We start from the raw sequence: 27,743 nt of genomic DNA, 5'->3' as shown, positions 1-27,743 counted from the left end.
ATCGTGATTTATCGGTGCTAAATATTCCTGAACTCTCCTCAGCTCTCCCGCTGACCTTCAAGCAGAAACTGCGCAATGTAACCTTTGAGGAGGGAAACACAGCAATTTTACGGTGTGAGATTTCCAAAGCATCTGCTTTTGTGGAGTGGCAAAAGGGAGGGGATGAGCTCATCAAGAATGGCGACAAATATCACATTCGCCAAAGGGACACGCTGATTGAACTGAGGATCCTGGATGTGACGCCGGAAGATAGCGATATCTACACGTGCATTTGCGGGAACGTGGAGACCACAGCGACCCTCACTGTGAACGGTACAGTAGTTGTAGTAAAAAGTATCAACATTCATTATTCGTACATTTTAAAGACATTTTCTGCTGTTATGTGTTAATGTTTAGTGAAGATACTCATAATTCCATGTTGCTTTTCAGCGCTCCCAATCACCTTCAAGCAGAAGCTGAAGAACCTTCAAGTGGAAGAAGGACACAACATCACGCTCTCTTGTGAGATCTCGAAGCCTGGCGTCGCAGTGGAGTGGAGGCTGGCTGGTGAGCTTCTAGAAGATGGAGAGAAATTCCAGATGAAGCAGAGAGGCTCCATGCTGGAGCTGACCATCAGCGATGCCTTGCCGGAGGACAGCGGCGTCTACACTTGTGTCTGCAGAGACCAGAAGACCAAGGCCACAGTTAAAGTCATTGGTATGTTACGTAAAATACAAAAGGTGTTGTGACTAGTTTGAAACACGTTTTTGAGTTTAAGTATGGTCTTAAGTGCATAATGCAGAACACCCTAAAATTTTATAGATTGAAATGTGAGAGCATCTCCAGATATTTGAATCAAATGCAGTTTTTTGTCGATGTAGCAGATCATCTTTCATCAGAGCTTTATTAACTATATGCCACGAACTGGAACATCTTCTTTGTTCTTTGAAGCTGTTCCCGCCACGTTTAAAGGAAGTCTGAAAAACCAGGAGGCAGAGGAGGGCAATAGCGTGACGCTCCGCTGCGAAGTGTCTAAAACAGATGCCCTGGTAGAGTGGCAGAAAGACGGGAAGGTTCTGTCTGAGGAGATGTCGGGACGAAAGTATCACTTGAAACTTGAAAGGAAAACAGCTGAGTTGACAATTGTGAACGTTCAAGAGGAAGATGCCGGGAGGTACAGCTGTATTACCGGAGATGAAAAAACTACGGCAGAGCTAAAAGTAAAACGTAAGTAAAATAGGATAGTTAAAATATATTGCTAGGAAATTTCAGTGTAAATGACTTAAATATTTTCCGCCAATCAGCACTTCCTGTCACATTCAAACGTGAGCTCAAGAATTTGGAGGTAAAGGAAGGTGACAGTGGGCTTTTCTGCTGCGAGCTCTCCAAACCTGGAGCTCCGGTGGAGTGGCGGAGAGGTCGTGTGCTTCTGAGCAGTGGAAGCAAGTATGAGATGAAGCAGGAAGGACCTTACACAAAGATGATTGTCAACAACGTGCAAGATGGAGACGCTGGCAAATACATTTGCAAAACCAAGGATACCCAATCAACTGCAGTGCTGTCAGTCCTGGGTGAGTTGGCATTTGAAAACATATTGCTTTACCGTATTTTCCGCACTATAAGGCGCACTGGATTATAAAGCGCACCTTCAACGAATAGCCCATTTTGAAACCTTGTCCATATATAAGGCGGACCTTCAATGAATGGCCCATTTTAAAACTTTGTCCATATATAAGATACATATATTCGACCCAAGGCCGGACTTTGGACACGCCTGCTGTAGTGGCTCAATATTGGTCCATATATAAGGCGCACCTGATTATAAGGCGCACTGTCGGCTTTTGAGAAAATTGGAGGTTTTTAGGTGCGCCTTATAGTGCGGAAAATACGGAACCTTTGGTAACTCCAATAAATATCATTTTCACTGATATAGAGGGCCCAAAATTCCTGTCCTCAGTGATTTTCATTCCTTTATTTTCCTGCCTGACAGGTTTACCACCACGTTTCACGCTCATGCTCGCCAACCAGGAGGTGATTGAAGGCAACAGTGTGTTTCTTCGCTGTGAGCTGAACAAACCTGCCCAGTCAGTGGAGTGGAGGAGAGGAGGGCTGGTGTTGAGGCAAGGAAATAAGTACCAGATGAGGAAGAAAGATTTACAGCTGGAAATGACTATTAATGAAGTCACACTCGAGGACGCTGGTGATTACGCCTGTATTTGTGGCGAAGAAACTACGACAGCTTTTCTTTCAGTGAATGGTCAGTACAAAAAGGATACTACCAAGAATAATAATCATAACGAAATATAATTGAAATAATATTCCCTCTAGAACGACCTGTCAAATTCCTCCGTGAACTGAGTAATATTGAAGTGCAAGAGGGCAACGGGGTAACACTTAGCTGCCAGCTCTCCAAAGCAGGGCTCACTGCTCAGTGGATGAAGGGAGACAATGAGATAATCAACGATGAACGGTATCAACTCAAGCAGAGAGGCTCTACACTGGAGCTGATCATCAGAAAGAGTCAGCCTGAAGATAGTGGCGTTTATAGCTGCATTTGCGAAGATATTAAAAGTACTGCTACGATTATAATCACTGGTGAGACTTACATGCATTTTACTGCATTAGCTGAATCACAAATTATTCCATTATTATTATATTTTTATATTTCCTGTTGTAGTCAATAAGTGTACATCCCTCTACAGCAATTCCAGTGACGTTCAAGCAAAAGTTGAAAGACCAAGAAACAGTGGAGGAGAGTAGTTTGATACTCCACTGCGAGCTCTCCAAACAAGGAGTCCCAGTTGAGTGGAGAAAGGATGCTCACCTCCTGGTGGAGGGAGACAAATATCAGATGAAGCAAGAAGGCAGGGTGTGTGAGATGCTGATCACGGATCTAACGCTTAAAGATACTGGCGAATATAGCTGCTCCGTTGGAACAGCTGTGACTTCGGCTGATATCAAAGTAAGAGGTAGGCTTCCCTCAAGAGAACCAGAAGAATCAGAGTTGCTAGTTTATCCAATTAAATGACCTGTCACAATCATAAATCTGATTTTTTTCCCCCCAGTTCTTCCTATTACATTTAAGCAAGAAGTTCAGAATTTGGAGCTTAAAGAAGGTGACAGTGGAGTGTTTTGTTGTGAACTGTCCAAACCTGGAGCTCCAGTGGACTGGAGGAAAGGAAGAGTGATCTTGAAGCCCGGCTACAAATACGAAATGAAACAGGACGGGAGTCTCACCAAACTGTTTGTCAACAATGTAGAAGAGAGTGATGCTGGGAAGTACACTTGCAAGACGAAGGACAGCCAATCCACTGCTGAGCTCATTGTGAAAGGTGGATGATTACTCACATTACCAATAATAAACCCAGCTGTCCGATCCAAATGTTCACAATGACATGTATTTCCAGCACCTCCCATCACATTCAAAACCAAGTTAAAGAACCTGCAAGTGGAGGAGGAAAACAGCATGACGTTGACATGCGAATTATCCAAACCTGGTCTTTCTGTTGAATGGAGGAAAGGCCAGGAGCTGTTGAAAAATAATTTCAAGTATCAGATAAGAAATCGAAATGGCATGATGGAGCTGACCATCAAAAATACTCAACTGGAGGACAGTGGAGTCTACAGCTGTAGCTATGGCGATAGCAAGACCGTAGCCAACATCACTGTCACCCGTAAGCCACGATTGCCAAAGTCTGTGTGTTTCAAAATCGTACAAATTTTCTCTATTCCACATCCACAGCTATTCCCCTCACCTTTAAGATGGGTTTAAAGAACCAGGAGGCCGCTGAGGGAGGCAACGTGACCCTACGATGTGAACTGTCCAGGACGGGGGTATCTGTCCAGTGGTGGAAGGGAGAGGACCAGCTCTCTCCAGGTGGGAGGTATCAGATGACTCTCAAGGAGACCATAGCTGAGATGAGCATCAGAAACGTCCAGCCAGAGGACGTTGGGGAGTACAGTTGTGTCTTTGGCGAGCAGAAGACGACGGCGGAAGTGAACGTTAGAGGTATTCGTTGCTTTTTGTTTGTTTCTTCAGAATCTCATACCTGGGAGCAGTGCAATTGTTTCCATAGTTTGTCTTGCCAAGTAGAATATATTTTTCTCCATGCTAGCGGCAGCATCAGTGTTCTTTGAGAAGGAACTGGAGAGCCAAGCGGTGATGGAGGGCAAATCGGTGTTGCTGTCATGTGAAGTGTCCAGTGCTAATGTCCCTGTCACTTGGAAGAAGGACAACATTGCCATTAAAGAAGGGGAACGAGTAATTATTACAAAAACAGGACCTACACATATGCTGGAGATCAAGCAGCTGAACCTGGAAGATGCTGGCGAATACTGTTGCATCACCAGGGGCAAGAAGACCACCGCTAAGTTGGTTGTGAGGGGTATGTGGTAACGCAAGAATCTCCTCCTATGTTTGCCTTCTCCATTGCTACAAAGGTGTTCTTTCTCCTGCACAGAGCGAGTGCGAATAGTTACAGAACTTAAAGACATCACCGTGACTGCCGGGGAGGACGCCATGTTTGTGTGCGAGCTTAGCCACGCCAATGTGAATGAGGGTGTGTGGTGGCTGGGCTCCAGTCCACTGCAGAGGAACGAAATGAACCAGATGACATACCAAGGTCGCACACATCGACTTGTCCTCACCATGACAACACCTGAGGAAACAGGCATTGTGGCATTTGTGGTCGGGGAGGAAAAGACATCGGCAAGTCTTCTTGTGGTGCCAAAGCCCAAAGGTATGGAGAGATGTAGCTATGTGAAGATTTGTTGATCTAAAGAGATGTTTTCATTTTCAGTTTTGTTTGAGGAGAAGCCTCAAGATGTTCAAATCTTGGAAGGAGAAATTGCTACTTTGTCCTGCACAACTTCTGACTTCACCACCCCTGTTACCTGGAGGCGCAACCACATCCCTCTTCGAAATGGCGATAAATTTGAGATACGAAGGGAGGGAAAAGTCAATTTACTGATCATCCATGCAGTGGAACCAATGGATGCTGGAGTTTACTCTTGTGATACAGGCGACGCACAAGCCAGTGCCAAGCTTACTGTGAGAGGTAATATAGGAAGTAGTGTGCTTTACGAAGAGAAGGTTGTGTCCATTTGTGCCTCTTTGCTTCTCCAGAGCTCCCACCATTCTTCCAGGAAGAGTTGCAAAATGTTGAGACTGAGGAGGGAAGCTCAGCAGTCCTTTACTGTGAACTCTCCAAATTGGGGCTGCCGGTACAATGGAAGAAGAACAGGTTGCCACTTAGGGCTGGCAGGAAGTACGAGATGAAGCAAGATGGCTGCTTCCTCCAGCTTCATATCAAGGAGCTTAAACTTGAGGACAGTGGTAGCTACACGTGTCAAGCAGGAAATGTAGAAACTACTGCAACTGTTACAGTCAAAGGTAAGGTCAAGGTCATATTGCAATTGAGGACATGCACTATATAGACAAAAGCATCATTATATTAATATTTTGGTAACGTGATGTCCATTATTGCCCAGAGCTACCGCCATTCTTCAAGAAAGATTTGAGAAATGTGCGGATGGATGAGGGAGGTTCAGTTACCTTGAGCTGTGAGCTGTCTAAACCTAGTGCGCCAGTGCAGTGGAAGAAGAACCAGCTGCCTCTGAGGGCTAATAGGAATTATGAGATGAAGCAAGATGGCTGTCTTCTCCAGCTTAGCATTGTGGACCTTAAACCTGAAGACAGTGGCAGCTACTCATGTCACGTAGGAAGTGTAGAATCATCTGCAACTTTAACAGTGAAAGGTAAGTACAGTGTCTTCTTATATTCTCTTCACAGTCCTATTCTCATCCTTGAATATTTTTTTTCCTAGAACTTCCGCCATTTTTCAAAGTAAACTTACAGAATGTAAAGGCTGAGGAGGGAGGTATTGTCTCCCTGCGCTGTCAGGTATCGAAGCCAGACACGGCAATACAATGGAAGAAGAATAAGTTGCCATTAAGAGCCAGCAACAAGTATGAGATGAAGCAGGAGGGTTGCCTCCTCCAGCTTGACATCAAGGAGGTCAAACCTGAAGACAGTGGAAGTTACACATGTCAAGCAGGAAGTACAGAGACCACTGCAACCGTGTCAGTAAAAGGTACTGTTCTTGTACCTTTAAAACTTCATTGCTCCAAAAGATGATACAGTCCCCTTAACCAAATGCTGTGATGAATTTCCCCAGAGCTGCCTCCATTTTTCGTTACAAAGTTACAAAATATTGAGGTGGAGGAGGAAGGTTCGATCGTACTGTCCTGTGAGTTGTCCAAACCTGGAGCGTCAGTGCAATGGACGAAAAATAGGCTGCCTCTCAGGGGCAACAGGAAATATGAAATAAAACAAGATGGATGCGTCGTTCAGCTCAAAATCAATGACCTCAAACCTGAGGATGGTGGGACCTACATATGTGAAACAGGAAACGCAGAGACTGTTGCAACTGTTTCTGTAAAAGGTAACGTCCACTTGACAATTTTGTGAGCTCATATCCCTAAGCATATTTGTATCGTCCTTTTCTAGAAATCCCAGTCGCATTCAAAGCTGACTTGCAAAGTACGGAGGCAGAGGAAGGAGATACAGCGGTCCTATCCTGTGAGCTGTCTAAACCTGGATTGGCGGTGCAATGGAAAAAGAACAAGTTACCTCTGAGGGCAAATAGGAAGTATGTGATCAAACAAGATGGCTGCCTTCATCAGCTTAACATTATGGACCTTAATTCTGAAGATAGTGGTACCTACACATGTCAAGCAGGAAGTACAGAGAGTTCTGCAGCTGTGACTGTGAAGGGTATGTATTTTTCTGCAATATACAGTTAGTTCTCATGAAGTTTAATCAATGATCTGCCCAATAGAGTTCCCATTATTCTTCAAAGAAGAACTAGTAAGTGTGGAGACAGAGGAGGGCGGCTCACTATCTCTGCGCTGTGAACTGTCCAAACCTGGAGTGCCAGTGCAATGGAAAAAGAACCGACTGCCTCTGAAGGCCAACAGGAAGTTTCAGATGAAACAAGATGGAAGCCTCCTGCAGCTCAACATCAGTGACCTCAAGCCTGAGGATGGTGGAAGCTATATATGCCAAGCTGGCAGTGTAGAAACCATTGCAACGGTGTCTGTAAGAGGTGCGTCCATTTCAGGAAAAACATTTTATATCACCCTAATTGTGTATAATGATGTTTTACTAAACCTCCTCTAGAACGCCCGGTTTCATTCAAAGTTGAGTTGCAAAGTATGGAGCTAGAGGAAGGATTAACAGCTGTCCTGTCCTGTGAGGCGTCCAAACCTGGAGTGGGAGTGCAATGGAAAAAGAACAAACAACTTCTGAGGGACAACAAGAAGTATGAGATGAGACAAAATGGTTGCCTTATCCAACTCACCATCAAGGACCTCAAATCTGAAGACAGCGGAAGCTATACATGTCATGCAGGAAGTGCAGAGACTTCTGCAACTGTAGCTGTCAGAGGTAATTTCTCATTTTTAGACACAGAATCATCGACATATTAAGTTAAATTTGTCAAAGACTTTATATATTCAACATAAATTTCTCCTGTTCTGTTTATAACCCAAACATCTAAGTACGATCAATTATACGCCCATTTTTTTTTAGAACTCCCATTATTCTTCAAAGAAAAATTAGAAAATGTGGAGACAGAGGAGGGAGGTTCAATCTCTCTATGTTGTGAGCTGTCTAAACCTGGAATGCCAGTGCAATGGAAGAAGAACAAAGTGACTCTGAGGGCCAACAGAACGTATGAAATGAAACAAGATGGCTGCCTCCTCCAACTCAACATCAAGGACCTCAAAATTGAGGACAGTGGTAGTTATTCGTGTCATGCTGGAAGTGCCGAGACTGCAGCAACATTGTCAGTGAAAGGTGTGTATCTATTTTAGCGTTTGGTTGGTTCACTCATAGCATGTTACCAAATCTCGCCAGTCATCTTCTTACCATCTTTTGAAATTTAATTTCCCCAGAGCTGCCACTGAGGTTTGTGACAGACCTACAAAGTATAGAGGTAGACGAGGGCGTCTCAATCTCTCTGAAATGCGAGCTGTCTAAATCTGGATTGCCAGCGCAATGGAAGAAGAACAAGCTACCTCTTAGGGCCAACAAGAAGTATGAGATGGAGCAAGATGGCTGCCTTCTCCAGCTCAACATCAAGGAGCTCAAACCCGAGGATAGTGGTAGCTACACGTGTCAAGCAGGGGGTGCAGAAACCACAGCAACTGTTTTTGTCAAAGGTGTGTGTATAAACAAATTCTATAGTACCATTCTCATTTAAGTTATTGTATTGGATCTGAATTGATTGGGCAGGTGAGTATGTTATTTAAAATTTTGATGACTTCTTTTCCTAATACCTTCTAGAATTACCTTGCGTTTTCAAGAAAGAATTACAAAACACAGAGACAAAAGAGGGAGCTACAGTCGTTTTGTGCTGCGAACTGTCCACACTTGGGGTGTCAGTACAATGGAAAAAAAACAGAATGCCACTAAGAGCAAGCAGGAAGTATTCGATGAACCAAGATGGCAGTTTGCTGGAACTTCATATCAAGGAGCTAACTTCAGAAGACAGTGGAATTTATTCGTGTCAAGCAAGAAGTGCCGAGACCTCTGCAATGGTGTCTGTAAAAGGTTGGTACATCTACTGTGTATGTATAAAATAAATGTACAGCAACAGGATGTAGTAATCTGGTATATTTTCCCTCACCTTGAAACTCCTCACTCTAGCATCTGAGACCATTTTGCCAGATGAGGAACCTCCCATGATATTACCTCAAACAAGGAGTACCACTTCCAAACCTGAGAATGTGAATCTTCCCGATGTTCACCCAATCCCTCCAGAACCCAAGAAAAGGACATTGCGCAAAGCATCAATCACCACTTTAGAATCTGATTCAGAGCCCATGTTTAACATAAAACAGCCCGTTCAGTCTTTGCAAATACAAACTAAAGACCAGAAGGAGATCCAGACTGAAATACCTGACAAGAAAGACTTTGAAAATGCTCAGGATTCATCCAAACCTGAGAGTGTGAATCTTCCCATAGTTCACCCAATCCCTCCAGAACCCAAGAAAAGAACATTGCGCAAAGCATCAATCTCCACTTTAGAATCTGATTCAGAGCCCATGTATAACATAAAACAGCCCATTCAGTCTTTGCAAATACAAACTAAAGACCAGAAGGAGATCCAGACTGAAATACCTGACAAGAAAGACTTTGAAAATGCTCAGGATTCATCCAAACCTGAGAGTGTGAATCTTCCCATAGTTCACCCAATCCCTCCAGAACCCAAGAAAAGGACATTGCGCAAAGCATCAATCACCACTTTAGAATCTGATTCAGAGCCCATGTTTAACATAAAACAGCCCGTTCAGTCTTTGCAAATAGAAACTAAAGACCAGAAGGAGATCCAGACTGAAATACCTGTCAAGACAGACTTTGAAAATGTTCAGGGTTCATCCAAACCTGAGAGTGTGAACCTTCCTATAGTTCACCCAATCCCTCCAGAACCCCAAAAAAGGCGCAAAGCATCAATTACTGCTTTAGACCGGGATACAGAGCCCATGTTTAATATAAAACAGCCCACTCAGTCTTTGCAAATAGAAACTAAAGACCAGAAGGGGATCCAGACTGAAAAATCTATAGACACCGACTTTGAAAATGCTCAGAATTCATCCAAACCTGAGAATCTGAATCCTCCCATTGCTCACCCAATCCCTCCAGAACCCAAGACGAGGACACTGCGCAAAGCATCTATCACTGCTTTAGAACGGGATGCAGAGCCGATGTTGAACATAAAAAAGCCCATTCAGTCTTTGCAAATAGAAACTAAAGACCAGAAGGAGATCAAAATGGAAAAATCCATCAAGACAGATTTTGAAAAAGCTCAGGATTCAAACCAACAGAAGGACAAAACGGAGGTTTACAAAGGACCAGCAATGTTAGTTGAGAAGGAGCTTCTGATTGAAAATGTTGAGACAGAGAAAATGCAACCAGCAAAGCAACAAATTAGGCCAGAAGTGAGTCAGCCAGGCATGATTCCTGAAGACAAGCTAAAAGAAAAACCTTGCGAAAAAGTCGGAGAAGTTGAAAAACTGGATGACCACTCAGAGACAACATTGTGGAAGAGACTCGAGAAGGAGAAAAAGGATGTAAAACCATCAGTAACATCCATTGGAAGCAAAATATTACAAGAAGCAACGTCTACTATTAAGGATGGTGAAGTGGGGAAGGCAGAAGAGGTTGTGAAACCCCCTTTGAGGTCAAAAGTAAAAGCAGCAGGAGAAAGAGAACCAACGGAATATGTCAGAAAAGAATCTGAAGATCTCATTATACAGTCATCAAATGCTACAGTCAATGATTCTAGCGAAGGAAATACAGAGAGAATTCCCATAAAACAAATCAAGACCATAGAGAGAGTAGAGGAGCAAGTGCCATCAATAAATCAGCTGGAGAGTCAATCTGTAAAAAGAAAAGAGCCGCCTCAAGAGATAACGACTGAAATATTTCTCCCAAGGCCACCTGTTAGGTCAAAAAGTAAAACAAGGACACCGATGGAAAAGCAAACGTCAAGAGACGCTGAGACAGATCAAGATGAACAACCGGTGACAACATCCAGAGAACAACGACTAAAAGAGAGAGCAGCATCTATGAAAGATGAAGAATCAAGACTTGAGATGAAACAGTCAGTACTTGCAGATGCTGATCTGGTAGAGACGTCGGTTGTCCCCAAACAGCTGATTAAACATCCAGTAAGACCGATGAGAAAAGAACCTGAAACGGACAAAGAAATAGCTGCCGGATCTTTGGAAAGGAAGGACGAACAAGAAGAAGTGCGAATGACAGAAGAAATTCCTCTCCTCTACATCTCTGAAGATGAAACTTTCTCAGAAGCTTTGACCGAGATCCCACCTGACCACAGCATAGTTCAACCTGCTGGCTTCTTTGAAGAACCATCACCTCAACCTTACACCGCGCCTACCATTCTGGTTCTCCAGAAGACAGTCCAGGATACTACAACGATTTACATGAGTGCTGAAGATGAACCACAAATGCAAGAGACTAATGGCAAGATCCAGATTCCCTTCAAAGACTACAATACCGACAAAGATACACGACCAGTGTTGAAAGAGGTCTTTGGGAACCAGTGTGTAGATGTTGATGGTACCATCAGTCTCGTGTGTACTGTAGAAGGACAGTACGAGAGCGTGCGTTGGCTTAAAAATGGTCAACCAATCAGTAATGACGAACGACATCGTATTAAGACGGCAGAGGGAGGGGTATGCTCTCTTGTTATCACTGAACTGACCCTTAGTGACGGTGGCATCTACACTTGTGAGGTGGTCAATAAGTTTGGTACTACGTCCTACAACGGAAACATAACGGTGGTTGCACCCCAACAACCTGCTCAAACACTCCACAGGCAAGTGCATCCACCTCTTGCCGCAATTACTCCACTGCAGTTGGCTTCACTGAAGCCGGAGGAAAAAACACAGATTCAAGATCAACCAACTTCAGGGACTGATCCTGATAACTATGTCGAGAATATAGACGTCTCTTTGTGGGAAGCTTACAACCTGACAGAGCAGCAGATTCCGTTGAGCCTTCACGAGAGGAGAACATCGTCTCTCATCGCCACCAGCTCGAGTGAGTAATACTCTACGTGTAGTTTATCCTGAACACATTTTTAGTTTTCTGCATTGAATTGTCTTTTTGTAACAGTGTCAAGTCCATCTGATTATGACACTGCACCAGATGTGATGGAACCTGTGGAAATTAAGACCTCAAGGTAATGAAGCAGAGGTTTTGTTATTTCAGGTGTGTCTAATCCCAGTTCAGGACTCTGCCGCAGTGGCTTATCAACCAAGCTATCGGGTAAACAAGTGCTAGCTTGTTTATCAGTCGCTTGATTAGAAGCAATTGAAGCCAAACTGTGGCTGGGATTCAAATTTCTGGACCTGGATTTGACACATCTTATTTATTTTCATTGTTACAACTTGGTGTTTCATGTATATCGCTACAGGGAGCTTCCTAAGGTATCAGACCAAAAGCCTCCAAAGGATTTGGATCAACACTTTTTACAAGTCAAAGGTCAGCAGTGATCCTACTAGACCTAGTTTGTTCCAGGTTTTTATCAATTATTACTTTGGTATCACTCTCATTTATAGGCACTAAAGAGGAACAGATGAGAACCCCATCTCCTAAACACCATAGAGCCCACACACCTTTAGCCAGCACTGTCTCTGGATCAGAATCTGAAGGGGAAGAGGATCACCACGAGGTTTGGGCTTTCAATGGCTAAAGTGCAATTGTCCATTTTATTGCTAAACCTCTAACTTTTTAATTCCTTTAGACATTTGAAATGTATGTGGCCCGAGCAGACTGCAACCCAAACAGTGGAAGCAAAGACAGTTTTTTACTGAAGGAGGGTCAGTTCGTCGAGGTCCTAGACTCCGTCCATCCAGGCAAATGGCTCGTAAGAACCAAACCCACCAAAACCAATCCTGCTCGACAAGGATGGGTGTGTCCAGCCTACCTGGAGAAAAAGAGAAAGGTTAGATGTTCATTCTAGCTGTTTGTAAAATGAAGAGCTAATGAAGAGAAATGAGAGCACTGTTATGTTTTGTTTGTGTTTTAACAGGAGGCCTTCACACAATTGCGGGCACCTCAAGAGGATCTAGATGAGATTGGTACCACAGGAGAAGAGTATAGAAGGGCTTTGAGGTTTGTTCACATTACAGAGCACTGTTCGAATTGTCTATTACTAACTAAAATTTTGTTTTCTTCAGCCAACTGATCCAAGGTCTGATTGATGGTGAAGAGGAGTTTGTCAAAGAGATGAAGATGTTTATTTCTCATCCATTAAATTATTTGGACTCAAGTCGCCATGTTCCCATCAATATCATCAACCAGAAAGATATCATTTTCAGAAATATAAAGGACATAGTCCTTCTTCATGAAAAGTATGCAACATTTAGAGAAATGTTGTACATTTTAACAATAGACAGCAGATTTTGATATGAGCTACGGTTTCAGGTCTATTCTCCCTGGACTGAGAGAGTGTACAACAGACGATGATGTCGCCATGCATTTGATCCATCACGTTGAAGATCTTGAAGAGTATGTTCACTACATGTTCGGGCAATCACAAGCAGAGGCTTGCATTGCTGATAAAGCTACCCAACAATATCTCAAAGTAAGATTGTCCAATGATAATCTATCTGAGTAAACAATGTAACAGACGACAAATTTTAAGGGCATTTCTTGCTATTCTGTTTTACAGGAGCTTCCAGGCTCTGGTAGACCTGAAGCTCCAGTCATAGATACTTTGACCTTCCTCCAAAGACCAGTTGAAAGGATTCAGACATATCAAGCATTGCTGAAGGTCAATGATGAATAATTTATACCTTTTCAAACATTGCATAATTGTCCACAAGGTGTCAACTCGGATTTGAATTTCCCTTCAGGAGTTAATTAAGAACAAGGCTAAAAGTGGTCAGAGTTGCTGTCTGTTGGAGGATGCCTACTCCCTTGTGTCCTGTCTACCCTGGAGATCTGACAACCTGCACCAAGTCTCCCTCATTGAAAACTACCCCGCCCCTTTGACTGCCTTGGGCGAGCCTGTGCGGCAGGTTAGATCAACCACATCTTGGAGATTTCTCTCTAGGAAGTAAGAGTTGTGAATGAGAAACATGTTGGTATTTCTGTTTTTCTCCAAGGGAGCCTTCACAGTATGGGATGAATCTCCAGAAACAAAAAAGACCTCCAGAGGGCATCAGAGACAAATCTTCCTATTCAAGGAATGCATTGTCCTGTGCAAACTAAAAAGAGATGCCAATAAGAACTGTGATACGTTCACCTTCAAGAATAAAATGAAGGTAAATAAAATATCCATTGGTGGACGCTTGTTGATATAAATATTCATGTTCACATTTTGTCTCTATCAACCTCAGTTGAATGATGTAGAGCTAAAGGAAACAATGGGAAGTGATGAGAAGACTTGGGAGCTTTGGCATGAGCACAGGGGCTCAGTGCGGAGATATACTCTGCAGGGCCGCTCACCACTGGTGAAACTTTCCTGGCTGAAAGATCTGAAGGAGCTTCAGCAACGAGCCATCCTGCCCACTAACAGTAGGTCTTCCATGTGCCAAATCTCAATTTTTAAATATGTTTATCTAAATGTCTTTGTTTATGTCTATCAATCAATTAGACCCCCCTGTGTTTACATCACTACTGTCGGACAACACGGCAAAGATCGGACAGACCGTCAAACTGTGTTGCAAGGTTACGGGATTGCCTAAGCCTGTGATCACTTGGCTCAAAGGTCAGAATAATAAGAAAAAAATGACTCGCACTGCATCGGTTGACACGATGTCTTCTCCTCAGATGGGCTTGTGTTGGAGGATGATCCTCGGCACATTATCACAGCAGATAAGTCAGGCGCGTGCATTTTGATCTTGGACAGTTTGACCACTGAAGACTCTGGACAATATGTGTGCTATGCTACCAGCAGCATGGGCAGCACTGGTACTATGGCTACCATTGTCGTGCAGGGTGAGTCTCGTATCGAGTCTCAATATCATTCGAATGACACTTTGTATTTTCAACCTACAAAAGCTTTACTGTTTCATCCACCAGCGCCACCCAGATTTGTTAGTCGTCTGGAAAGTACTTGTCTGATTGAGAGTGAAGACATTCACTTCACTTGTTCCACTCGTACCACTCCTTTGCCCAGAATCAGGTCAGTATGCATTTTTCCCCCCAAAATCTCTGATACAAAGCATTTTTATCCCACTACAAATTACAAGCCAAATAATAAGATTTCCAGAATTCCTTCAACTCTCTTATATTGCACATTGAAGGCAATCAAGTCAAGTTAAGTCAAGTCAAGTCAAGTTTATTTGTATAGCCCTAAATCACAAGCAGTCTCAAAGGGCTTCACATAGACAAACAATTGACAATTATTCTCAAAGCATCCCCTGATCTTAAGCTACCAAAAGGGCAAGGAAAAACTCAAAAAAACCCTACCAGGGGAAAAATGAGAAACCTTGAGAAGGGACCACAGATGGAAGGATCCCCCTTTCAGGATCACCAGGCTGCAATGGATGCAGAGAGGGCACATAAAATACGTAATATGAAAATCAATGAAAAAGTGGATGTCCAAGTCAGAGCGAAGAGCTGTCGGAGGTGCCCTCGATTGAATCAGCTTTTTAACCTTTGCAGGTGGATGAAGGATGGCAAAGAGTTGACTGACAAGCAAAAATATTCAGTCTTGAATGACTCCCGAAGTGGAATATTGTCTCTAACAGTCATCAGTGCAACCGAGGCAGACATTGGACTGTATGAGTGTGAGGTATGATGAACTCATATGTACGACGTCAATAAATCGTCACTGATGCTTGCTCCTTGAAGACATCGGAACATTTATTTCACTGCAGCTTTCGAATGAGTTTGGTTGTGTCAAATGCAAGGCCGGACTGTGCCCCTCCTATGTCGCCCCGAATGAATCTGAGAGTGACCAGGCACAAGACTTACCTCCTAAAGGTAGGACAGTTCGAGCTATACAAGGTAATTATGCTTTACAGAACAAAGCGGTCATTAGGGGACTTTTTTAGGGACATACTTTCATTTCTTCTACATGGAGGAAGTAAGCACATGCCATCGTTCACCACAGTTCATGTCTGTTCCCATTATAATGCCACTTGACAGTCCTGTGGGACAATTCATCCATTCTGTCAGACATTTACTTACTTTTCCTTTCATCCACTTCACTTGCCTACATCTGGAGTTGGGTCACCTAGGTAGGATACCAATTGCAGTTTAGTAAGCAAAACACGGATGAAAGAGAAATCGTCATTTATATTCATTCATCTGTTTTTCACTGTGAGTTATTGTCAATAGATTGAGGTCACACTTACCGTACGTAAATAAATTCAACCAGTTGAGAGTTGTTGGAGATACTATTTATGCTAACAAAACAAAAACTATGACTATACAGAGGAACTGCGAGCTAGACTACAAAATAAAAAAATCAATTTGTTTGTATGTAAAAAAGTCTGTTAAATTTGTGCCTCTGACAATGTAAATTGTTTTTACTAGTATGTATTATCAACTCATGTACGTTCTTAAAGATTGTGTTCCACTGTTTTTCCTGTATTTTACCATTTCATTCTCTATAACCTTCATGATTTCCATCTTCCCCCTACTCGTCCAAAAGCAGAGGTTTCCTCATGCGGACCGCTCCATGTAAGTCATCATTGTCACGATAACATATAACCCGATCAGTGTTTCCCGTTTTTTCCCTTCCCGTCAACGCATGCCCAGCTAACTCTTCGTCACCACAAATACAAGATGGCCATGTGCTGGGCAGATTTTCTTATACAGGAGTGGGCACATGTCTTATTGATGTGGTGGATACTTTACTGTAGTTTCACTAAAGCCTGAAGCCAGCAGGTAAGACACGGTTGTGTTTTCTGTGTCATCTCAGGTAATGTACGTTTTACTCATGACTGTTAAATCATTCCAGTCATTAACAGAATGTTATTTTGCATTTTTTCTAGATGCAGACTCAGAGGACTGGTCATCTGCTTTTGTGAAGAAATGGCTGCAAACAGATTTTACTCCCTCCTCGGTTGCTCAGTTACCATCCATTCATGAACAGTGAGCATTTCATTAATACAAATGAAAATGTCATTTAAATTTTGGGGGGTAAGAGAAGAGATTATGTATGTAGGATTAGGGTTCGAACACCCACTTAATTATCTCATTCATTGCCATTGGATGTCAAAGATCCATTTTAACTGGGGTGGCAGAACACTTGAACAATTAAAACACTAACCTCTTAATTGATTTTTGCTCTCCAGATCTGAGTCTAGTCTTGCAGAAGTTACTCAGCTAGCAGGAACGGATCAGCCAGCACAACAGCAGCCTGCGTATTACTTGGAGGAAGAAGAAGAGGAAATTTATATCTCAGAGCAAATGCAGGAAATTACAGATGGTAATCCTTTTCTTCTGTATTAATAAAATAAAGAATCACTCTTTTATAACTTATTTGCTGTCCTGTTCAGTTGCTCCCTTCATCCAAGTACCTCCTGAAGACGTTTGTGTTGAACCAGGACAATCAGCCACATTTACCGCCATCATTACTGGAAGGCCAATACCGCAGATACAGTGGTACAAGGTAAGGAGTCCTGTATGAGTGAAGCAAAAGATTCACTAAGAAGTTTAGTTCTTTGTATTTTTGATTCATTTGCTTTATTGGAACCCTTTTGTTTTTACTTGCATTGTAATGATGTCAAATGGGGCTTACAATAAGAAAGATTAGTGTTGTCACAGTTGTTTGGGTGTTGAGGTTTGATCCACTTTTTATTCTGAAGGACGGCGAAGAACTTAGAGCCAGTGACAATGTGGAGATTGTCCAGCATGCCGCCCGCTGCTCAGTGACCATAGTATGCCCAGAAAGTCAAGACAGCGGCATTTACACCTGCTTGTCTTACAATGAATCTGGCCACGTGTCATGTCAAGCTCAGCTCTTAGTGGAGGAAGGTGAGACAATAGATCATTCCAATTCTTGGTACTGTGAGGAAAAGTAAATATTTTCAGTTATTTAATGGTACCGCTGTTTCTTTTTAGGTTCATTAGGGTCTCAGGAGAGAGAGGTGGAGTTGGGGAAGAGAAGGAAGCTATTCACCGTATATGATGTCGGTGAAGAAATTGGAAGGTGAGTCTATATTGTTCTGCTTCATCTCTGTTGAGATTCATCTAAGTTTTTTTTATCCCTAGGGGAACATTTGGGGTAGTGAAGCGTGTGATCCACAGAGGGACAAGCGAAGTTTTTGCTGCCAAATTCTTACCACTGCGAAGTAGCACCCGCACCCGGGCCTTCCAGGAGAGGGATTTGCTCTCCCGTCTGGCACATCCAAGGGTGGCTTGCCTACTGGACTTCTTCTGCACCCGGCGCACACTGGTGCTCATTACGGAAATGTATCCCTTTTTAAAAAAAATACGATAAACCCGTTTTGGCCTAGCAGATAAACTTCTTTAACAACTCACTAGCTGCTGTTCTCATGGCCTTGTAGACCATTTGTTACTCAGAGGGTTAGTCTCGGAGAAAGAGGTAAGAGATGTTTTTCTTCTTTCAAATTCTCTTACAATGTATATTGTCCTTGTGAATTTTGCTATAATTACATTATTTGTGATTCCAGGTCCAGTCATATATTCAGCAAATTCTTGAAGGTGTTGGACATATTCACAGCATGAACATTTTGCATCTGGACATTAAAGTGAGATTTTGGCTCAATTACAAAACTGGCAAAAATTGATACAATATTCATGCTGATTTATGTATAACCCCTCAGCCAGAGAATATCCTGATGGTATATCCACCCAGAGATGAAATCAAGATCTGTGACTTTGGCTTCTGCCAGGAAGTAGACACATCCAGACATCAGTACAGCATGTTTGGTACGCCGGAGTTTGTTGCACCCGAAATTGTTCATCAAGAACCTGTCAGTGCGGGCACAGATATTTGGTGAGTCGAAATCCAAATTTGACATTACAATAAAAAAATCACAATATTTTAGCTGTGTGTTGTGTGACAAAAGAGAATTTCTATTTGTAACAGGTCAGTGGGTGTGATGGCGTATTTATGGTAAGTCTCACCAGGCAACAAACAGAACTACACATCTATCCATTATCGTAAACACATTTTTTTTGCTATTCCTTTCTTTGCTAGTCTATTATGTCGTTGCCCCTTCGTGGGTGAAACGGACCGTGCTACACTACTGAGAGTGGGAGAAGGGACCTTAAACTGGGATGCCCCCGATGTCATGAGTAGAAGTCCTGAGGCCCGGGCCTTTCTTCGCTATCTTCTTCAACCAGACCCTGAGTAAGCCTTGTTCCATTCTTTCTTCTATCACTGTGCAAAATATTTTAATTCCTGTCTACACTGTATAGGAAGCGGCCATCTGCCTTTGAGTGTTTGAGCCATGAATGGCTCCAGGTAAGACCTAAACTGTTCTGCAGTTTTTCAACTTGAAAATGAAAATCAACCAAAATTTAACTGTGATCAGGATGAAAATGCAGGGGAAGACACGGATGAAATCAACACAAAGGGTTTAAAGGTTTTCATCTCAAAAAGAAAATGGCAGGTGAGTTATGAATAATTCACGAAACTTGTGGAAATATGAAATTCTGCGATTTGTCTTCAGCTTTGTCTTTTGCTTCTTTGCCCCCAGCGTTCCTTGACTTGTGTTGGTTCCGTGCTCACCTTAAGGCCAATTCCGGAACTCCTAGATGCTCCTCTCAGATATACCGCGGTGACTGTTCCCCGGGAACACCAGGAGAACAGCAGCACCTCTGTGAGCAGTGGTTCATCATCCGAGTACGATGAGGCTGACTCTTGGGACTTCTTCCAGCACTGCAGCCCAACTGAAGAGGAAGAGGAAGAAACAGAAGATGACTATGACCCCTTGAGCGAGCGAGCACGGATCCCGAAACCCTTTACCGAACTTCATCAAGGTCTATATGAGGAGGAAGACGTGACATTTGGGGAGGAGGATGATGATGACGAACTGGTCGGTCGGAGGAGCATGCTAGAACGGAGTGTAAGCAGGCAGTCCGCTGCGTCATCAGATGTTTCGTACCTCCAAACTCCTCAGAATGAAAGAAGGTTCAACAAGGGCAGTAGTCCGTCTCTCAACCTTTCCGATGGTGACGAAGGTTCAGGGAGCGATGCGGGCCGAATCCCTCGAGGCAGCGTGATCCGTAGCACTTTCTACAGTTCATCTCATCAGCTTTCACCCATGTCTGCCAGACACATGACATTACGAGACAAGTTTCAGGCCAAGAAGCAGGAAAGAGGTCGCAAGCCACTCCGGAGGAGCATGTCGGGGCGCCTCAATGAACCTCTCATAGAATACGTGGAGGATGACATGGAAGTCAACCGAAGCCAGAGACGGGGTTCCACCCAGCCAACCATGCACAAATCTACTTCCTTTGACGGCAGCGTGACCCGTACCAATCCTCCACCCCAGAGAAGGAGCAGGTCTCTCGATGAGTACTCTCGGCGATCTCCCAGCTCACCCAAGCCCTCAAAGTCAGGTGACGAAGAAGGTACTCAAAGTATGAAGGAGGATTTCACAGACGATGAAGTGAGAGGAAGGAAACTGCTGGTGGTTCCGAAACCTCGGAGACCCATAAGAAGGAGGGGTTCAACTGTTCCTGCACAGGGCACCGCCGCATCGGGCGGTAGATCTGCTCCATTAAACCTCCTTGTGGGTAACAGAATCAGCCACGGGACGGATCATGAGCAATCAGAGGGTGACGCCTTCACTGGTTCCCAGGGCTCCTTGGCTGAATCGTTTATTTTGGAACACGGTGGTTCCGAGTCCTCCAGTAGACTTGGTTCATATGAGGAGCTCAGAGGGAGGTACAGATCAGAAGAGAGCGAAGGGTATGATGACCCAAGGGAGCCTATGATTTCATCATCCTCTCGGTCATTTCAAGAACTCAAACCCAGAGGCCAGTTTCCCCAAGCTCCACCACGTAACCGTACCCGCTCCAACCCCAACATATGTCGCTTGCAGATGTCATCAACACCTAGTCCGAGTCCTAGCCTCTCCTCTCTCCAGGCTCCTGAAAGACCTCCCAGGGCAAAAGATAAGAAAGAAAGCCACGGCCTGCAAAGACATGCATCTGCACCAGCTCTCGAACTTCAGCCACCTGCAGGAAAATCCCCAAAGCTGGGCCTCCTGAATATCTTTCGAAGGCAATCCTGGGCTAGCCATTCCTACTCGCAACTGGATAGCGCAGAGTTAGGACCAACACTTGGAGAGATCATGAAGCCAGATACACCTACCATGTCGCTCAGAAAGAAAATGAGAGCTTCAGCGTCAAGTTTGACCAAGCTGTTTTCGAGATCATCCAGTAAAGAAGATCTAAGTAAACGAGGTGAACTATTTTCTTTTATTGCTACACTGGTGGCCGATTAAAGAACTTTATTTCAATGTTACAGGGCCAATTGTTAAGGGCTCAATGCAACCTGAAAGGGAGCATGGCCTTGAGAGTCCAAAAAAGAGGACCTCCAAGCGTTTGCCAACTTTCAAGATACCAGCATTCAAAAAATCAAAGGGTATCAAATTAGCCTTATGTAATTTGTCTGTTGCTCACAAAACACTCTTGATAATTTTGCTATATTTCATTTTATTAGATCTTCTAGTCCGTCCCAACAAGGCTGATGTGTTTCATTTGGACGGAGGTGGAGTACTGCTGGTGTGGAAGCCTGTTCAGTCTAGTGACCCGGTTAAATACTGTGTGCAGTACTGTACAGATGGTTGGTTCCCAGTCGAAACACATCTTTTGTAGGCTACATCATGTCGTCTTCTAAAAGAATGCTACATTGCTCCTCAGGTGGCGACTGGACAGTCCTCTCAGAAGATGTGACTGATAGCAGCTATGTGGCAAAGGATCTCCCCAGAGGACCTTCTTATGTTTTCAGGGTCGGCTGCATCACTAAAACAGGAGCAGGACCTTTCAGCGATGCTTCCGCCCCAGTTGTTATAGCAACTCACCATGAAGGTGAGGGCAAGAAACTTTCAAAAGAACCCTTCATCGAGTGATGCATTTTCTGTTGTTGCACAGATGCAAACATTCCTCTCATCCAGACTGAGTGCCTTGGTTCAAAGGTGGCTGGCTCAGAAGGTCAAGCAACACAGAGGAATTACAACTTCCTCTCAGAGATCAACAGGTTAGGCTTTTAGGAAGTTCTTGAAGCTTGCATTAGAAAAAAGCTACGTCCTTGTGCTCCATGCCAGATTATTTCTTGTTATCTTGGCCTCAGGGGTCGTTTCAGCGTGGTCAACTTATGTCGTGATGCTGAGACCAGCCAAGTGTTTGCTGCCAAGATCACACCTTACCGGGTGGAGCAGAGACAGTTGGTCCTGAGGGAATATCAACTCTTGAGGAGGCTTCACCATCCCCACCTGGTAAAACTGCACAGTGCTTACATCACTTCCTGCTACCTGGTGCTGGTGGAAGAGCTCTGTCCTGGCAAAGAGTTGCTCTACAACCTAGCTGCGAGGTGAGAGATGTTTGAAACCACCACAGCACTAAAAAGTACGAACACAGTGGGCCAGTATTGAAATGTCTCCTCGTTTTGATTCAAACGATCATCACATTAGAAAGCTTTGCAGGATTCTGGTAACGATCCTGATCATCAAGGACCAGAGTTAGACACCATGCCGTAGTGAGTTTATATTTCTTGTTGGCCACCGCACTGACAACCTTCCAGCTCCGCCCCTGACCGTCTTTACCGCCATGGTTTGAAGTTCCTTGTGCCAATCTAAGCTGTGTTACATATTTGTTGTTTTGCAGAGATGTGTATTCAGAGGCTAATGTGGCGGAGCTGCTTGGTCAAATTCTGAGTGCAGTCGACTACCTTCACGGCCGGCGAGTGGTCCACTTAGACCTCAAGTCTGACAACATGCTAGTAGACGACGGAAACCACCTGAAGATTGTTGACTTTGGCTCGGCTCTGTCTTTCACACCTGGTCAGCCTCTCCACACTGAGCATCTGCAGGGTCTGTCGGAGAGTAAAGGTGACTATGAGTCCATGGTTTGACCTTGTGTCGTGTTGTTAATTCTCTAATATACTAAACCTTTGACTGTCATGGCCTTCAACAGAGCACCGCAGCAAAGGTACACTTTCTTTACTGGAGGCTGGATGGATGGATGAGTGGCAATAACATCCATAAGCACAACAACCAATTTTCTCATCATTTTGTTTCCAGTATTCCTTACTGATTTAAATTTTAAATAACCCACAATGTATCATGCACGTGAACTTGCCAGTGCCAATAACTGCACAATATTTTATGAACACCATCATGTTTCTGTCTGTTTTGTCAGTTTATATTGTCCTCCCTAAAGCTCCGGAAATCCTAGAGGGCCAAGGTGTTGGGCCTGAGACTGATGTTTGGGCCATCGGAGTTCTCTTGTTTATTATGTAAGCACATAAATAAACTCACCGTTTGGAATAGTTTGTCTTCTTCTTCCTTGACGTTTGTAATTGCTGTCTGGCAGGTTGAGTGCTGACAGCCCATTTCATGCAGAACTGAGCTGGGAACAAGACAAAAACATCAAGAAAGGGAAAATCCAGTTTGGACGATGTTATCCCGGTTTATCCGAAGGAGCCCTGAACTTGATGAAGAGCAGCCTGAATAACAAATCCTGGTGAGCATCTCAGCGAGAGACAATGAATGTCTGGATTCTTAAAAGACAAAAAAATACATCTTTGGCATTGAATGAGTTTTAATCCAGATATCGAGATTTGGGTTGTCTCAATGGATTTTTATTTTTAAGGGCAAGACCCACGGCGGCAGAGTGTCTCCAGAATCCTTGGCTACGTGCCCATCGTGCTCCCCACCGATCACGCCACTCCAAGGTGTGCTTCTCTACTGATAAACTCAAAGCGTACCTCATACAGAAGGAAGAGAAGAGAGACCAAGTACGCACCAAGCTTCAGGGTCCTTTCTTCCAGTAGTGAACCAACTGAGAAAAACAATGGAAGGGTACAGCATGGTGTTAACAAAGTTGTGTGTCAATCAGTTGTTCTTTGAGGAAACTGTGATGCGTCTTAAAAAGCTGCGTATCCCTTTATTTTAGCATTGCGGCAAGAGTGTTCTATGTGGTTTGGTTCTGGTTTAAACGCAAACATATCAGGGATAATGTTCAGTGAGCTAATTTGGACATCATGTTTCTCTGTGCATGTCACATCTGAATTCAAATATAACATTGTTCAACTTTTTGTTTTCACGTGTAAATGAGAATTTATTTTTAGGTTGGATATCTGAGTCGTAATTTATTGTGTCAACCACCGGCTTGGATGAGTTTTCGGATGACGGGTGAAATAAATGGAATTAGATTGACCAGTAATTGCCATCATGTTATTTATCCAACTTTACTTTTAATCTTTTTCTTCTGGGCATAAAAGACAACATTTCTCCAGCACAGACTTTATTGTTTGCTGTGTTTACAGGCAATGACAAAGATGGACTTTGCGATGCAGACGAATTTCCTGTTTGTTTTTTTTAGGATTTTGTCTCTTGAACCTTTTGGATTTCCTGTACACAGAGAAAAAGAGATTTAGATTTTAGTGGAAGCATTTGAAAATCAGAAGATTCAATATGCATTTTGACTCACATCATTAAGGATGGCCTTCAGCTCATCGTAAGCTCGTTCTAAGTCGTCGTTTATGATGACGACGTCAAACACTCCTGGCTCCTTACCTGACGAGAAATAATTCTTGGTATCTCTTCAATTTTGAGCTTTCAAAACCTGTCTAAACTTACTGAGCTCCATGTCGATGCGAGCTGCCTCCAGACGTTTTTGTAAACTGTCCTCGGACTCTGTCTGTCGGTCTCTCAGGCGCTTTTCCTAAAAAATAAAAAATTATTATATATCAGAATATACAGGTCTATCTAATATTGTGGACACAAAATTGATCATTTACCAGAATCTCCATCGATGGAGGCTGGATGGAGATGTAGATGGGGTTCAGGTCCGTCTCTTTAATCCTGCGCACACCTTGGATGTCCACATCCAGGATGCAGATGAGATTCTTGGCCCGCACATCTTCTATGGCAGCTTTACTATCAAACACATACACACACTTGTTTACATGAAGTGAGCAAGCTAAGAGGATCGCCGCACTGATCTGAGCCGCTAACACTTTCTGCGCCTACCTCGCAATAAGAAGGTGAGATTGAATGTGACACACACACACACTTGTGTCGGAGCATCATGGGGTTAAAGCTCCATCTGTCTCGAGATGTTTAATATCCTCTTGATCCTCTTGAACCACGTGGAATAGTTTTAAATGGCACTCTGTGTTAAAGTTGGCTATTTATAGGATGGTTGACGAGATAGGAACACATTGACACTGGTCGGAAATAACGACCGTATTTTCCGTATTAAAAGCCGCACCTCAATATAAACCCCCCCAGCTCAAATGATGGGAAAATCATTTTTGCAATATTATAAAAATCATGAAAAATTCATATATAAGCCAGTTCAAAGGTTGGGCATAAAAACACAGTTTATCGTACGAAAATTACGATAAATTCAAATAGTTGATTGGTGTACTTAAGATTTTTTTCAGGTAACCTACAGGTATTCTGATTCTGTAAAACGGAGTTTTACTTTTTTAAGTTGAAGTCAGCTGACTTGATTTTCAGAGATGACGGATCGGATGTTTACCTTGTTCCGTAGAGGTTTCCAGAAAACTCGGCGTTCTCAATAAAGTCGCCGCGTTGGATTCCCTCCTGCATAGCCTCTCGAGTGGTGTAATGATAATCTGCGTGAAGGGATCATATATAGATTAAAACCGGCACAATGGAAACACATGGGACATGTTCCATGCAATCTGACGGCTTCTATATGAACATCACGCGTGTTTCTTTGTTCCCTAAAGAAACACCTATCACAAAACACTCAATCATTAGCATGAGAGGAAATTATGACGTACCAAGAAAACTTCAAGAAATGAAGATATATTGATCTTTCCTTTAATGCTAATGATTGTTTGCAGGTTGTTTACACACTATTGCAGTTTTTTGTGGACAATCCTCCACAAAACAGGACGGGACAAGAGGAGACACTACGGAGGCATCACGGTGGGCTATTTTCAAAAGCGTTTTACTCCAAAGTGTACTTATGTTTTAAACGTGATTCCCAAAATATTCCTCTCTTTTATTTTTCATATCCAAAGAGCGCTTCCTATATATCCAAAGAGAGCGTTCCAGGGTGATGAAAGTAACCCCCGTCACTCTGCCTTAAGATTTACGCGTATGGAATCACACCAACGGTCACCTTCATGTGTGGTGTCTGATTCATTTGGACACAAAAATGACGTGTCTAAGTCTTCTGAGGAAAAGACGTCTGCTACGGGCAGTAAAGTAGCCCCCAGAAGCATGGGGAGTGCGTTGAGGCCTACGGAGAAAGCAGAACAGGAACACACCCGCACACACACACATGCACAGGTTTATCCCGGTCTAGAGGAAGGGAAACAGTGTGAGGTAACGGACAAAACCGTTTTTGCAGTTCACTTGGGAGTAAGAAATAATGCAGGAGTCCTGAGGTAAGCTGGGAGAGGTGGAAAGTTCTATTTTTTTTTTTAAATTAGGTGCAAATTTGTGTCCAGGGTTGTTACTACAGTTCAGGTGCTAAAACATTCACCATGCCACAGATGTGATCCCTGACTCAGCAGTACCTTTGCCGTTTTCCTCTCCAGGGCGAGGGTTCCTTGTTGTGTCTGTGTGGAGATCAGCAAATCATTAATAATATCATTTTTTCTATTGCAATTGATGCAAATGATAGATTCTTTTGGTTGACTTTCATGCAATCAAGATGGAATTGTACCTAAGTGTGGAAGGAAAATTTGTGTACATGTCCTGTAATTGACAAATGTTCTTTGCAATAGAAAAAAAAATCAAAGACCATCAGATAGAGAAAAACCTAATACATTTTTTCCTCCACTGGTTTGAAGCTAACTGGAAGAGTTTGTCCCACTTACGTGACACGCTGAATCCAAACACTCCTTCGTGGTCATTCATGAGCCTTTTCATCAATGTGCTCTTGCCCGCTCCAGATGGGCCACTTAGCACCACAGGTCTCGGTCCTGACATTGTCTAACAGAAACACACACACACACACACACACACACGAGTGATGAGTGATCAACATAAGTACGTACGTACGTACATACGTATGTACATGGGACTTTACTGTACTCCATTTGCAACTGAAATGTTACTAAACCGGAAGTCCTGTTAAGTTATCTGTGCTAATCTTTTGATCCCTGCTGCTTCTCTTATCCACCTCACCGCCACACACGCATTAAGACAGACGGACAAACACACATTTACGTACACACTAGTTTCAAAGTGTTTGTGTAAATTTTTTTCATTAAACAACACTAAATATAAATGTAGTTGATTAAGTTTTTTTTTTTCTCCTCGTTTTCTCTTATATTAATAATTGTTCACATCTCACTTGGAAGTGGCCATCCAATCAGAAACTGGATTTTCTTTTCGCATTCACTCCCACACACTTATTAATGGCTATATATTAAACATATAAATTATTTCTATAATAGGCATTCTATATCTTATCCTAACAAATATAGTACAAATACACATAATATCATTAGTTTAACTTATTCCAAAATTGACAGTTCCCCAAATGAGTTCATTTTAAGGTATTTTGCTTACCTTTCTGGACTCTTGAGGAGACACGGAGTGGAGCACACAGTCAAGCGTGATGTTGACTGAGGCATTCGCTGATCAGCTCACTGTCAACCTCAATTACTGCCGTCTCCTCGACGCAACATCCGCGGACCAATCACACGTCTGCATGCTGGGCCGGCTTGTTTATATCAAGTCAATCCACACCTGAAAAGGACTACAGGTTTGGTGTATTGACAGTTGACATACATTTATTTACATATTGGGAAGTGGGACTGTAATCTCTGTAAAGAACTAATCTGATATGATATAAATATGAATTGTTGTTACCTGTGTAATCTTTCCATGTAAAAGCACAGAATTGCACAAGCGAGGCTCCTTTGGTTCCACTTGAGCCATGCCTGGGCTCGACCCGGCTAATCCTACAGCGACCTATTTCTTTAAGGTCGACACATTGACTCATCACAAGAGTGAGCCTTTCATAATGCACTGGGAAGCCCCGCTTTTTTTTTTTTGGGTCACAACTTTTATTATAGTAACAT

The 27,743-nt window shown here is 43.1% G+C and overlaps 2 protein-coding genes across 7 annotated transcripts in view; one reads left to right on the top strand and one right to left on the bottom strand.

The window, feature by feature from the left end:
- Positions 1 to 23,886, top strand: part of obscna (obscurin, cytoskeletal calmodulin and titin-interacting RhoGEF a) — a 30,643-nt gene extending 6,757 nt beyond the window's left edge. For 2 of the 5 annotated variants that reach the window (XM_049721281.2, XM_049721315.1), the window contains 64 exons: positions 43 to 312; positions 430 to 696; positions 931 to 1,206; positions 1,284 to 1,550; positions 1,970 to 2,236; positions 2,308 to 2,574; positions 2,682 to 2,948; positions 3,045 to 3,311; positions 3,387 to 3,653; positions 3,722 to 3,988; positions 4,095 to 4,364; positions 4,440 to 4,718; positions 4,779 to 5,036; positions 5,105 to 5,371; positions 5,470 to 5,736; positions 5,805 to 6,071; positions 6,156 to 6,422; positions 6,488 to 6,754; positions 6,819 to 7,085; positions 7,160 to 7,426; positions 7,571 to 7,837; positions 7,936 to 8,202; positions 8,327 to 8,593; positions 8,690 to 11,608; positions 11,684 to 11,750; positions 11,985 to 12,052; positions 12,130 to 12,242; positions 12,315 to 12,515; positions 12,603 to 12,685; positions 12,751 to 12,924; positions 12,998 to 13,157; positions 13,245 to 13,346; positions 13,429 to 13,593; positions 13,681 to 13,839; positions 13,915 to 14,092; positions 14,172 to 14,285; positions 14,348 to 14,515; positions 14,600 to 14,702; positions 15,185 to 15,314; positions 15,400 to 15,505; positions 16,522 to 16,621; positions 16,825 to 16,958; positions 17,029 to 17,141; positions 17,338 to 17,506; positions 17,594 to 17,681; positions 17,744 to 17,944; positions 18,017 to 18,077; positions 18,166 to 18,243; positions 18,319 to 18,491; positions 18,585 to 18,611; positions 18,696 to 18,848; positions 18,917 to 18,962; positions 19,033 to 19,110; positions 19,198 to 20,911; positions 20,976 to 21,092; positions 21,171 to 21,293; positions 21,371 to 21,538; positions 21,602 to 21,707; positions 21,801 to 22,040; positions 22,334 to 22,557; positions 22,643 to 22,657; positions 22,868 to 22,964; positions 23,042 to 23,191; positions 23,321 to 23,886. In XM_049721281.2, the coding sequence (XP_049577238.1) occupies positions 43 to 312; positions 430 to 696; positions 931 to 1,206; positions 1,284 to 1,550; positions 1,970 to 2,236; positions 2,308 to 2,574; positions 2,682 to 2,948; positions 3,045 to 3,311; positions 3,387 to 3,653; positions 3,722 to 3,988; positions 4,095 to 4,364; positions 4,440 to 4,718; positions 4,779 to 5,036; positions 5,105 to 5,371; positions 5,470 to 5,736; positions 5,805 to 6,071; positions 6,156 to 6,422; positions 6,488 to 6,754; positions 6,819 to 7,085; positions 7,160 to 7,426; positions 7,571 to 7,837; positions 7,936 to 8,202; positions 8,327 to 8,593; positions 8,690 to 11,608; positions 11,684 to 11,750; positions 11,985 to 12,052; positions 12,130 to 12,242; positions 12,315 to 12,515; positions 12,603 to 12,685; positions 12,751 to 12,924; positions 12,998 to 13,157; positions 13,245 to 13,346; positions 13,429 to 13,593; positions 13,681 to 13,839; positions 13,915 to 14,092; positions 14,172 to 14,285; positions 14,348 to 14,515; positions 14,600 to 14,702; positions 15,185 to 15,314; positions 15,400 to 15,505; positions 16,522 to 16,621; positions 16,825 to 16,958; positions 17,029 to 17,141; positions 17,338 to 17,506; positions 17,594 to 17,681; positions 17,744 to 17,944; positions 18,017 to 18,077; positions 18,166 to 18,243; positions 18,319 to 18,491; positions 18,585 to 18,611; positions 18,696 to 18,848; positions 18,917 to 18,962; positions 19,033 to 19,110; positions 19,198 to 20,911; positions 20,976 to 21,092; positions 21,171 to 21,293; positions 21,371 to 21,538; positions 21,602 to 21,707; positions 21,801 to 22,040; positions 22,334 to 22,557; positions 22,643 to 22,657; positions 22,868 to 22,964; positions 23,042 to 23,191; positions 23,321 to 23,501 (15,725 nt within the window). In that variant the 3' untranslated portion in view covers positions 23,502 to 23,886. The remainder of the gene's footprint in view (positions 1 to 42; positions 313 to 429; positions 697 to 930; positions 1,207 to 1,283; positions 1,551 to 1,969; positions 2,237 to 2,307; positions 2,575 to 2,681; positions 2,949 to 3,044; positions 3,312 to 3,386; positions 3,654 to 3,721; positions 3,989 to 4,094; positions 4,365 to 4,439; positions 4,719 to 4,778; positions 5,037 to 5,104; positions 5,372 to 5,469; positions 5,737 to 5,804; positions 6,072 to 6,155; positions 6,423 to 6,487; positions 6,755 to 6,818; positions 7,086 to 7,159; positions 7,427 to 7,570; positions 7,838 to 7,935; positions 8,203 to 8,326; positions 8,594 to 8,689; positions 11,609 to 11,683; positions 11,751 to 11,984; positions 12,053 to 12,129; positions 12,243 to 12,314; positions 12,516 to 12,602; positions 12,686 to 12,750; positions 12,925 to 12,997; positions 13,158 to 13,244; positions 13,347 to 13,428; positions 13,594 to 13,680; positions 13,840 to 13,914; positions 14,093 to 14,171; positions 14,286 to 14,347; positions 14,516 to 14,599; positions 14,703 to 15,184; positions 15,315 to 15,399; positions 15,506 to 16,521; positions 16,622 to 16,824; positions 16,959 to 17,028; positions 17,142 to 17,337; positions 17,507 to 17,593; positions 17,682 to 17,743; positions 17,945 to 18,016; positions 18,078 to 18,165; positions 18,244 to 18,318; positions 18,492 to 18,584; positions 18,612 to 18,695; positions 18,849 to 18,916; positions 18,963 to 19,032; positions 19,111 to 19,197; positions 20,912 to 20,975; positions 21,093 to 21,170; positions 21,294 to 21,370; positions 21,539 to 21,601; positions 21,708 to 21,800; positions 22,041 to 22,333; positions 22,558 to 22,642; positions 22,658 to 22,867; positions 22,965 to 23,041; positions 23,192 to 23,320) is intronic. The other 3 variants (XM_049721295.2, XM_049721306.2, XM_049721288.2) reach the window with 3 other exon arrangements.
- Positions 23,887 to 23,957: 71 nt separating this feature from the next.
- Positions 23,958 to 27,394, bottom strand: guk1b (guanylate kinase 1b). Of its 2 annotated transcripts, XM_049721939.1 has the most exons (9): positions 27,229 to 27,394; positions 26,532 to 26,646; positions 26,229 to 26,270; positions 25,829 to 25,948; positions 25,217 to 25,313; positions 24,471 to 24,609; positions 24,310 to 24,394; positions 24,161 to 24,246; positions 23,958 to 24,081 (listed from the first exon to the last, which is right to left on the bottom strand). In XM_049721939.1, the coding sequence occupies exons 2-9, from the start codon at positions 26,641 to 26,643 to the stop codon at positions 24,049 to 24,051; spliced, it is 714 nt and encodes a 237-aa protein (XP_049577896.1). In that variant the 5' UTR covers positions 26,644 to 26,646; positions 27,229 to 27,394; the 3' UTR covers positions 23,958 to 24,048. The 2 variants fall into 2 exon arrangements, with proteins under 2 accessions (XP_049577896.1, XP_049577897.1); XM_049721940.1 differs by lacking the exon at positions 25,829 to 25,948 and having other exon boundaries at positions 27,229 to 27,393.
- Between the last annotated feature and the right edge of the window lie 349 nt (positions 27,395 to 27,743).

Source organism: Syngnathus scovelli, chromosome 10 (genome assembly GCF_024217435.2).
Source record: "Syngnathus scovelli strain Florida chromosome 10, RoL_Ssco_1.2, whole genome shotgun sequence".
Classification (NCBI taxonomy): Eukaryota; Metazoa; Chordata; class Actinopteri; order Syngnathiformes; family Syngnathidae; genus Syngnathus; species Syngnathus scovelli.
This window is presented reverse-complemented; position numbering and strand designations above follow the sequence as displayed.

Coding starts and splice junctions, on each gene's coding strand:
- guk1b (XM_049721939.1), bottom strand. CDS start 26,643: ATGTCAGGACCGAGACCTGTGGTGCTAAGTGGCCCATCTGGAGCGGGC. Junction 26,271..26,531: donor GTTTGGATTCAGCGTGTCAC/GTAAGTGGGACA, acceptor ATCTCCACACAG/ACACAACAAGGAACCCTCGC. Junction 24,247..24,309: donor TCGCATCGACATGGAGCTCA/GTAAGTTTAGAC, acceptor ATTTCTCGTCAG/GTAAGGAGCCAGGAGTGTTT.